This window comes from Perna viridis, chromosome 2 (genome assembly GCF_037379345.1).
Source record: "Perna viridis isolate PV_CMFRI_1.1 ecotype Kerala chromosome 2, ASM3737934v1, whole genome shotgun sequence".
In the NCBI taxonomy this organism is placed as follows: domain Eukaryota; kingdom Metazoa; phylum Mollusca; class Bivalvia; order Mytilida; family Mytilidae; genus Perna; species Perna viridis.
The window spans coordinates 52,735,191-52,747,369 of NC_142446.1; the positions used below are offsets into that span (position 1 = coordinate 52,735,191).

General features: G+C 33.0%; 1 protein-coding gene across 10 annotated transcripts in view; it reads right to left on the reverse strand.

The window, feature by feature from the left end:
- Positions 1 to 12,179, reverse strand: part of LOC148625983 (uncharacterized) — a 58,640-nt gene that overhangs the window by 31,902 nt on the left and 14,559 nt on the right. For all 10 annotated transcript variants that reach the window (XM_088569481.1, XM_088569477.1, XM_088569487.1 and 7 more), the window contains 5 exons: positions 9,838 to 9,914; positions 8,414 to 8,470; positions 6,372 to 6,422; positions 4,080 to 4,376; positions 2,863 to 3,111 (listed from right to left, as the gene is read on the reverse strand). In XM_088569481.1, the coding sequence (XP_088425607.1) occupies positions 2,863 to 3,111; positions 4,080 to 4,376; positions 6,372 to 6,422; positions 8,414 to 8,470; positions 9,838 to 9,914 (731 nt within the window). The remainder of the gene's footprint in view (positions 1 to 2,862; positions 3,112 to 4,079; positions 4,377 to 6,371; positions 6,423 to 8,413; positions 8,471 to 9,837; positions 9,915 to 12,179) is intronic.

A 12,179-nucleotide genomic window follows, 5' to 3' on the forward strand; every position in this document is an offset into this window, starting at 1 on the left:
CACTTTCAGTTGATCTTTTACAATTGTTAGGAAGTTCTCTTTTATGTTCTCATCAATTTGTTGAAGTAAATTTACAACTCTGATATTGTGTTTTCTAGAGTACTGTTCACTATAATTTCCTAATTTCATTGCCTCTTTTACTCAATTTTCGGAATCAGTTAACCTTTCCTCCATTAATTATATGGTTTTATCTTTATCTCTCATTTTTTCTTTCATAATGTCAGTTTCCATTAAAGAACCTTAGTGAGCGCGCTCACATACTCCTCATATCCCCATGCTGGATACTCAAGTAAATTTGTTTATAAAAAAATACATGTAGAAGGACCCTGATAAAAAGAGAAATAAGAATGTTTTTTAGGCTTTAGACCTTTACCTTCTAACTAAATTCTATAACTCAAAATAGTAGTTTCAAACTCCAGGCTATGATTTCTTTGAGTTTTACTTAATCCAAAGTAAATATCATCGCAGTGGAACAACACGTACGCTTGACCTGTAACTCATCATGGTGAACTTATATACCAAAAGTCATGTCATAATCTGCATCCCCATGTTGGATACTCAAGTAAATTTGTTTGTTAGAGAAATACATGTAGAAGGACCCCAACAAAGAGAGAAATAAGAATGCTTTTTAGGCTTTAGACCTTCATCTTCTAACTTAATTCTATTACTCAGAATAGTAGTTTCAAACTCCAGACTGTGATTTCTTTGAGTATAGAGTTTAGAAAAAAGAAGTCTGAAAAACAGGTTATTTCTGTGAATTTATCTAAGTTCAAGGCCCGTAATTTTGGTAAAAATCATCGGAGTGGAACAAACTACAAACTTGTCCAGTAACTTATCATGGTTAATTTCTATACGAAAAATCATGTCAATATCTGCAAGAGTTTAGAAAAAAGTCCGTAAAACGTTTTATTTCAGTCAATTTTGCTCAGCTCAAGGCCCGTAATTTCGGTAAAAATCATCAGAGCAAAACAAAACATAAACATGACCTGTAACTTATCATGGTGAACTTATATACCAAAAATCATGTCAATATCTGCAAGCATTTGAAAAAAAAAAGTCTGAAAAACTGTTATTTCTGTGAATTTTGCTAAGTTCTAAGCCTGTAATTTCGGATAAAACATCGGAGCAGAACGAAAGTTATACTGGACGTGTAACTTATCATGGTGAACTTATATACCAGAAATCATGTCAATATCTACAAACGTTGAGAAAAAAAGTCCAGAAAACTGTTATTTCTGTGAATTTTGCTAAGTTCAAGGCCTGTATTTTCGGTAAAAATCATCGGAGCATAACAAAAGTTAAATTGGACCTGTAACTTATCATGGTGAACTTATATACCAGAAATCATGTCAATCTCTACAAGCGTTTAGAAAAAAAGTCTGGAAAACTGTTATTTCTGTGAATTTTGCTAAGTTCAAGGCCTGTAATTACAGTAAAAATCATTGGAGTGGAGCAAAAGTTAAACTTGACCTGTAACTTATCATGGTGAACTCATTTACCAAAAATCATGTCAATATCTGCAAGCATTTAGAAAAAAAATCTGAAAAACTGGAGATGGACTGACGGACGAATGGGTCAAAAACATTATACCCTTCGCAACTTCGTTGCATGGGGTATAATTAGCAATGAATGAAGCTGATTTTGCATTCTACCTGTCCTATCTCTTAAGTTTTGCTTCAAGATCTTCTATCATTGATTGTTAAAAAGTTTTTAATAATTTGCTTACAACATCAATGATAATTGATTAAAGATCCTGTTGTTTCACTAATGAGTCAATTGCTTCCTAAAGGTCAGATTTTTTCACATCGTCCTTGAAGCTTTCTTTAATCTCACTCAAGTCATTTAACCGATCAAGGCTTTCTTCAGAGAGTTCTGAATGAGTTCTCCTTAACTGCTTGGATGGTTTTCAAGTTCACCTTTATTACCACCTTTTTTAGCTGCCAGCAATTGTTGTACTTTTGGCTTATCCTCCCTGATCTATCTGAAGGCATTTTTGTTGATAATAATAATAATGTCCAATTAATAGAATTGTGATGAGTAGTCATTTATTTTACACTCACTATTTTTCACCATGAAAAAAACGTTTTGCATCAAATATCTTCGAACATTGTGCATCCAACTCTCTAAAAATTGGTAATTCAATAGTCCATCAATAAATGACCAAGTCTATCCAAAAAATGAACACTTCCACATTAGAATATGGTCAAATTTGCCTAAAATCTGAAGAGCTCATCAACAGCTCACTAGACAGGCGGCCATCTTGTATTCGATCTTATATATAATGAGTTTGGTAAGCATTTTGCATGTTTTACTGATCATTAACATGCATCTAGGTATCATGCTTGCAGGAAATCTATATGTTGCATGGAGTTTATATTGCTGTTTTTTTCCAAGTGAGTAAATCATTTAAAAATGACCATTTAGAACACTAAAGACCAGAAGTGTGAAGATTTAAGGTACCATATTCTTCTGTGCATTACACGCATCCATGTATTCAGTGAACCCGCTTCTTGGCAAGGGAGATCAATTAAAAAAGTGAGTTTCCGTGTAAAACATGCACTGGAAAGGGAGGAAAAATCAACAGCAAAACTGTTCTCAAAAATACTAAATGGCTCAATGTTGTTTTTAGTCAACGACTTTGGTTCTAATTCCTGAAAATTACGGACCCTGAAAATTATGTCTCCAGAAAAAAAAATCTAGAAACTCATTATTTTGGTGTTTACCGCACACCCCTTTCTGGAACAAAGAAAAAGTTGAAAAATAGTGTGTAGTATACACGGAAGAATATAGTAATGGATGTGCAACTAAAATAAAGAATTGTCTACTATCACAGTAGTTGCCTATAAAATGTAGTATATGTACCTGACCATGTGTCCTGATCACCATCATAAGTAAACTTATACATAACACATCCATTCTGGTATGGCAGCTGATGAACTAAAGTCTTCACAAGCTCTGTTTTCAATGAGTGTTCAACATCAATGAAGATACAGAATATCTGTCTTGTTTTCCTTCTAATGACCTCAGTTTTCAATATGGCTTTGTAATGGTCCAGGGCCTTCCTTCCTTTCTTAGCCACATAATTAGGAACGTTCAAGTAAAAACCAGGACCTTAAAAAATAATAATTCAAACCTTCAATAGAAGTAAAAATTAAAACTAAAAACTGTTGACTAGAATGAGGCAAGCACAATAAGTAATGCAGACATTAATTTAAGAATTTATACTCATTTCATATTTTCTTTTTTATAAAAACAGCTGTTTACTTTCTTGTGATTGATTTAAATTAGACAGATTTTTTTTTTACAATCACTCCTTATAATTTTCAGTATCAAAATTTAATGAGTTAATCATCAAAAGGTTTGATGATGTCAGTTAGGCAAGTACATGTACACATATATATGCAAATTTAGATATTGATGACAAGGAAAATTTTCTTGTAAATTCTGTTTAAAAAATTTAAATATTGACATTTTAGTCTATGTAAACTATTACAAAATTTCTCCCAGTCAGAGTCCAATGGGGGAAGTGAGCACAAACAAGGATAAGGTTTTGTTTATTACTCCCTCTAGATTAGTCCCTGGCAATATTAAGACTTAATATTTCTATGGATAATGAAAGTGGTTGAAGAAATTAAACATTCAACATTATGCATCAAAACTTGTGTTTCAACAGGATAATGATATCAAATTTACATGTAATATAGCACACAAAGCCCTACAAGTTATTTTTTAACTTGAATTGTACTGTGTTCCAGACAGAGATCAAATGTGGAAAAAAGGGAAATTTATTTATATCATATATGAGCATAATTGACTTATAATTAGTTCACCTATCATTTAAGTCAATTTGTAGTTTGGAACTTTTACTAACCCCAACTTAATTTTGTACAGTAAATAGAACTTGGCTTTTGTTCCTCTACTTGTAAGATTTTCCCATTGCAATGTGATAACCATGTTGGGGGCAGATCCAGAGAGGTTTCCCTGTATTTTACTTTGATAAAGTAACACAGTAACAAGACCAGGTGCATTGGTAGGGTAAGAATGCAAGAAATACATTTAACCTATAGACATGTACTTACTTCCTATTGTTTCTAGTTCAATCTTTTGTGATGAAAACATAATACCAGCCTTGTTTTCTACGAAACATCTATATGTTCCAGAATCCATGGGTTTGACATTTCTAATTACCAGATTGAGCTGCATACCAGCAGAGTCAAGTGTTTTGCCATCTTTTTCCCAGAACAGATTATTAATGACTGGATTACCAAATACTGCTCTGAACCATGCATTCTCTCCAACAATTTCTGTGCCTAGTTCTATATTATCTCCAAAAACAACTTTATGGGATCTTACTGGGGTCTTAAACTTCAGTGAACCTGAAAAAGCATTCCATAGTCCTTCCAGCTCTCATAGATACATTAAACAGTTGCTAGTCAGCAAATATAGTCATTTCAGACAGGTGTTTTACCATTTAATTGTAAATTGATTCTTCAAAAGACTTTAATAGTAATATGTTTAGTATGATTGGGAAAGAGCCTTGTTTAAATACATGTGCTTTCTTTTAAATCAAGAAATGACTACTGTAAACGTATGAATTGATTTTCAATATTTTGGCGGTAGACAGAAAAGCACCAAAACAAGTACACTCTAAATTAACTTTCAACTACATAGTTATTCTTTTGGAGTATCTGATAGTGCTTTACCGTGGATCGAATTATACTTAAAAAAACAGAATTCAGTGAGTTCTTATTGGCATCACTCAGTTCGATGATCTTAGTCTTCAATATGGTGTTCTGCAGGGCTTAAGGACCGAAATTATATTGTATTTATGTGAAGCCTGTCAGTGAAATCTGCAAGCAACATAAAATGCAGCATCACTCTTACACTGATGACACACAAGCATATCAAGTTATCAAACCAGATGGTGATTGGGTCTATCTATCAGAACCTTGTCTATCAGATAGTAAGGATTGGATGTCTTCAAACCTGTTAAAACTTAATCAAGACAAAACAGAGCTGCTTGTTTTGCTCTATTACATAAAGTAAAACATATATCAAGTCACAATACCTTTTGATGGCACCACTTTAAGCAAATCAAACTGTGTAAAGAATCTAGATGTGTTCTTTGATAAATGTTTGAGCATGGAGTTACAAGGCAGCACCGTTTCAAAATCATGCTCCTATCAGATACAGAATATTTGGTATATCGGACCATACATTACAGTGAATGCATGTAAAAAATTAGTGAGCTCTCATACAACACCCAGATTAAACTATGGCAACGCTTTGTTATAAAGCTTGAACTCAACATTATCAAGACTGCAACATGTTTAAAACACTGCAGTAAGACTGAATACTAAAACAAAGAAATTTGATTTAATACCACTGGTTCGTAATCAGGATCACTGGCTTCCCTTGCAATACATGATACATTTTGCCCATGATGAAGACTGTAAGGCTGAAAATTTTGGCCAAAATTCTTTGATTTTTACATTTTATTTATATTTTATTTGTATGTAGTTCTTTTTTAAACCTATCAATATTGGATTATTTAATATTTTTTCAACAAGATGAGCATGAAAAACTCCTGCGTGTTGAAAAAATATTTAATAATCTGTTTATCGCTGTTTTGCTGAATTGTAAGAAATTAGTTTTCTTTTATTTTCAAATTCCATGACCTAAATATGTAAGTTTTATAAGCGCTGCAAAATTTCCTTTCAGGACTATTTTGCAGCGACGTGCTACATGACGTCTCATATGATGTGCAGCTGTGATACACATTTTTTTTTTTAAATCGGTTAATTATGACAGTCGCGTTTAAAATTTGTGGGATTATTTTGGGATTTATTCATTCTAATTGGGTACGTTACTGTATTTAATCATTTTCCATTGTAGACTAGAAAATATTGCCACAAATTAGCCATTATTTCATATGCAGTAAACAAACAGACGGTTATTTGGGTCGTCAAATATTCTTACGCTGTTGCTTGTATGTCATGCCTGAACATAGAAACTAGCAATAATTTTCATTCTCACTTGACTGGCATGAGATTGAAAATTATCGTATAGCAAGATCAAAGGGAGTTTAAACAAAATAGCAATAAGCGTGGCTATCGTTCCCTTATCGGATATCCATTATTCTTAAATACCTGATAGACTTCATTTTAAAATTTTACTTCCATGTTTTTAAGTCATTACATGGAAAAGCACCGTAGTACTTGGAAGAACCGATTAAACCACACCCAATAGATCACTTACTACAGTCTTGTACAACAACTGAATGAAATTAGAACTATTACATATTTGAAATAGCGGAATTCCACTGAAAAGTGGGCGAAAAATCATCCCTGACGACAAATACAGAAACTCACCTTTCTTCTTGTAGGTTTTTCTGGAACAGTAACCTATCAGGTAAATCAAACCTGTAACATAAACAAATAGATGTAGCTGAATGATAATATGAATTTAAGCTAAATTGCTTATGAGGAGCAGGGCTATTTGTACTCTAATATCATTTGATAATGCACCACTATGTTATATGGCTGATGTCTTGATCAACAAGAACATGTGAGACTTCCTAAAACATCTGCTGTGTTTCTGTGTTACAAGTTCAAATAATTACTTCAATTTAATTAATGTAATTTCTGGAATACCTCATTGTAGACAGAGTTATTTTGAGCCATTTATGTTTAAGAGCACCTACATGTATAGGACTTTGCTGATCCTTTGTTCTTTTAAAGAGGGAATGTCAGCTTACTTTATCAGGGGTTGGGAAGGCCATGTGCCATGTGCAACTGGTGCTTCAGTGCCGAAAATGGTGCATTGGAGTGCATGCAGCTGGGACCTGAGTGTGTATATCAATATTGGATCAAGATCAGCGATCTCATAAATTGCTACTTTCCTTCGATGAATGTATTTTTCCTTATACTAAAAATAGCATTTTTTAAATACCTAACCAATTGATTTGAGTACCTAGGGTTGATTATCGGAACTGGCAGTTAAACATAATGCTATAATTTGCTGTACCAATCAAACTGCAATGGTGCAAATTTTTGGAATTCTTAATATAGCTTGGTCAATTCTTACTTTTTTGCCTATTTTCACAAGACTTTGGTGGAGTTACAAGACATTTAGTTCCCTAAATAGATAGGTTTGTGATGTACAACAACCTATGGTGATTTAAATCTCTGCCTTTGTTGAAAATTTGATATTTCAATACCGATGTACAATATTTTGCAATTAGGGTTCAATAATAGATACCCATATAATGTGACTAATGACTGAAAGATCCTGTACTTCACGAATATATATAATGTTTTAAATCAAAGTCTCAACAAAGGGCATGTTCGACAGCAATGGAGCCACACTAAACAGATTGTTAAATCAGTAAGTATCCTGATGATAATATGCAAAGTCTATGGAGTACAATTGTGCAATACCACAGTCAAGATTAAACTTGCACAGTTCGCTCTGACTCTTCCGCTACACTACATACACACAGTTATGAGAGGGTTTTTAGTCAACAAAACTTAATTAAGGGAGCAACCATTTGATTTTCTAGGGGGGAAAAATCTATGGATTTTAGAAAAAAGTTTGTTTCTGGCAAAGGTGGAAAAAAATAATTTGACTAATCAATGGAGAGATAAAAAAGTTTGTTTTACAAAATTTGACAAAATAAAAATAATTAATGATGTCTTTGTGAAAGGTGCTATGCAGTAATGAGATGACAAAAAAAGATTGTTTTTAAATAGATAGTGAAAAAAAAATAGTTGTTATTGATAGGCCCTGGAAAAAATTACCTTTTATTTTTGCTCAAGGGAAAAAAAAGTTTGTCTCAGAAAAAAAAATCCATAGCCCCCCTCTCTTCCCCACAAGAATAAAATGGTTGCTGCCTAGTTAAGATCTAGACTGAACCCCCTTATTTTGGATAGAATTTTACGAGTGGGAATAGAGGGGAAAGGGCTGACAGAACATGACTTCCAAAAGACCCTCGCTCTTTGGGAGGAGGCAAAAATCTGACTTCTTAAAAAGAGAACATTTATTAATGTCATAATGTAACAATTTAATCATTAAAGTGTTCATATCTGACAACCATATTTTTATCAAGCCTGAAAAAATTACAAATTTTAATTTTTGCAAAGTATCTCTTGGAAAATCAAATGGCCCTTTACATTTTGTCCATGGCCCCATGAATCATTCAAAGATAGGGCCACTGTCCCATCACAAAAAAAATTCTCCCCAATCACTGATTTATGAATAAAGTAATTTTATACCAGGAAAATGTAACATATTTACATCTATGTTTTGGCAATACATTTACTTTTATGTTTCCAGACATACATGTAACTAAGGTTGAATCTTGAAAATTGAATATACATGAATATTCTTGTTGATAAATAATCAAAATACTTACCAAAAACTATTAATGTCAGTATAATACTGATATCAGCATAAATTCTATTTTGGTTGTCTGAAAAATATACAAGAGTAAAATATAAAATTGGAAAGTATAATAAATAATAATAATTTATAGACTAACATATGAATATTAGCCTTAATATGATAAAACCTGCCAACACAATACAAAATACAGAAGTGCAATGATACAGGATTTAGCCATCCAATATGAATTGAGCTGTCAATACTTCATATTGGCCTGGTTAAGATCAATATTGTCCTAGGCCAATATGAAACATTGGACTAGTTAGTCAATAAAGGTATAATTGCATAAGGTTTTCCATATTGGCTGAGTTATTGGTCCTTGGCTAGTCATACTGGACTTCAGCTACATGATGATTTGACAACCTTACTCAACTTCAGTATCAATCAAAATCAGCCTTTCTAGTTACACAAAAGAAAAAACTCGGAGGCAATAAGTGAAAGAGAATCTGCATGGAATTTGACAGATCTAATTGAAATTTTTACCAATACTTTTTTTTCCAAGCTCCTTGCTTTGCGCCAAAATTCTTGACAGAGTTCTTCTTTTTTTTTTCAAAAAAGAACCAAAAATGGTTCATACTACCTGTAATTGAGTAAAAGTTTATACATGATAGAAATTAAACATTGTACATGAAAAGAAGGCATAAACTAAATAGACTTTCTTTTTTTATATGAAAAGGATAATAGATGGAAAGAGTTAAATACCCAGTAATGGTTAATTCTTTTGATAGTAGGATTTGTAAAAATTATCTGTCTGTGACCTTGTGTATTTGTGAACATGGGTTCCTTAAAACTCCCATTCAAATGCATAGGTGGTTTATAGAGTTAAGTTTACAATCTTGTCAACACAATTTTTTATGTGTAAATACAATGAACAAAATATAATGCATAACTAGTTTGGTGTTTAATTCTGATACCAATGCAACCCATGTAGGTGTGCCCAGATGAATACTGTAAACAAATTGGTCTTCGGCTTTGATTTCTTTAAACAGCAAAAACCCTGGATCCATAATATATCAAGAATGAGATCTACAATCCCATATAAAATGTAAAACGATCACAAAAAGAGGTCCCCTGGAGGCTCAATTGCTCACTGGATAATTTTTTGTCTTTCAAGGGCAATTACTCTAACAAGGAGCTTTCCAACAATGATGACTTTGGTAGGACTTATCACAAAGATCATTTCATCAATTAAAAGTTTCATTTTATCTATCATATAGTTTTCAAGATATTGGCTGAAAACTGATAAAAAAAATCCATCATTTTGCACCTTTCAAAATAAATAACTCTTACAAGGAAACATCTGATAACTTTGATCACAGGAGACTTGTGTAGGCCTTATAATAAGGATTTATCAGCAATAAAAAGAATTATAAATTTACTGATAAATTTACATACCTATTTTGGCTATAAAAAAGAGTCTTCCTTCATCCTCAGGAGAATCTGACGTTGGTAGAACAGCTTCATTCTGAACACTACAAAAAACAAGAGGCTCCCATAAGTCTGAATTGCTCACCTGGTTAAATTTTTGCCTTTCATGGGCAATAACTCTAACAAGGAGTTGTCTGACAACTTTGACTCAAAGAGGACTTTGGCAGGACTTATCATAAGGATCATTTCAATTGAAAAGTTCTTCCTATACTGGTATATTGAAGTTTTCAAGATATTGGCTGGAAGAGTAACCAAAGGAACCAAGTATCTAGCGAAAATCAAAGAAAGCAGTCCAGGGAAAAAGACCAAACAGTGAAAATAGACACACACAACAAAGATCATCAAGTAACCAAAACAATACATACAAAGCAACAAAAGCAAATGATTAAGTCAGACTCCACTAATAGTACGTGGGCTAAAAAAAAAACCCTGTGCAGCCCCCACTCATCAACCAAAATATGATTTTCAGGTACCCTTATACCTGCCATTTCAGATTATTTTTGTCGCTAAAATATTCACTGAAACATTTTTGTATTGTTCAACTACTTTTTATACCTTGTTGAGGCAAAAATCAATTTTTTGAGTATTTTGATTCTACGAACTCCTTCTTTCTTCAAAACTAAGTAAACTTACATATGTATGTATCATCATGTAGCCCAATGTCTCAGCTTTACAATGATACCAATACTATTGAGTAATACTTACGGTTTATGGGTTAAATGAATAAAATGTACCCCTACCCTGCCAAAAAATTGCTTAAATTGACTTAATTTTCCAAAGTCAAACTCCTCGAGTATTTATACATCAACAAAAAACAGTTTATTTGGTATTTTCTGTTCAGCAATATCACAATTTCAACTTCTGGGGTTCTTTTGATGAATTTTCGAAGGATCAAAACACCCCACTTCAATTCTATGCAGGATACCCAGAGGAACACTTATACAGAGTTTTCTTTCAATTGGAAAAATAGTGTCAGAGGAAAAGATTTTTGAAAGAAATAACATTAAAAATAGCAAAAAACTTTGAAAAAGGGTAATAACTCCAACATGGCTTAATATATTAAACTGAAAATTTGACTGCAGATAGATCTAATCATGCTGAACACTTTTACCCCTTTCATAATTTGGCTAAACCTAAATGTTTTGTAGATATATGCAAAACTATTGTCTGACCATTATGCTCTATTTTTAGTAATGGCGGCCATGTTTTTCAACAAATCAAAAATTCCCTCACCAGTTCTATGCAGGATACCACAAGGAACATTCATACCAAGTTTGGTTCCAATTGGTCAAGTAGTGTCAGAGGAGAAGATTTTTAAAGAAATAACATTAAAAATAGCAAAAAAAAGTTGAAAAAGAGCAATAAGTCCAACATGGCTGAACAGATTAACATGAAAATTTGACCGCAGATAGATCTCATCATGCTGAACACTTTTACCTGGTCAAGATTGGGCTTAACCTAACCGTTTTGGAGATATATGGTTCCAATTAGTCAAGTAGTGTCAGAGGAAAGGAGTTTTGAAAAATTGTTAATGATGATGACCATGACAGATGTCAAGTGATGGCAATAGCTCACATGGCCCTTGGCAAAATGACCTAATAAAAGTGTTAGATAATTTTCTAATGAAATAATAAACAAGAAGTTGCAGGCTATGCTGGGCTAAGAATACCCTCACTCAACCTGAGAAAGGGAGACACTGAGATGATCCGTAAACAGGAAGTAGATGAGCCACAAATCTGAACAGGGAAGACACCATATAAGTCATCATGAAAAAGCAATAGATAAAATAGCATTCCCTCCAGTAGAAGCTGAGAAATGTATTATGAAAATTTCCATTAAACAACACCCACATGTAAAAAACTAGAAGTTGATTGGTAAACAGGAAGTAGATGAGCCTAACCTGAAAAAGGAGACATGGTACAAGTCATCATGAGAAAGCAATACTAAAAAAGTACTATTGTTTGTGGGGTACCAATATTCCTGATTTTTCTTCCATAATCCACAGTAGTTGGTAATTGGTATCCACAAATTAAAGTGTGAACAGACAGACAGACAAGGTGATTGCAAAATAGCCCCTTCTGAGTTGAGGGTATAATATATATTTTTGATCTTGACAAGGCTAAACAGAGTTTATTAAAGACCATGCCCTTGCACAATTGGCGCAGATATTTTATGTATGGCACACAAAAAGTGTGGTGGGGGACCTGTGGGTACACAATATTCCATCGGTTGATCCCTGAATTTCAAGTTTTTTTTTCAGTTCCATGTCCAGACATGTTTCTGATATTTAGCAAACCAAGGTAGGGTCT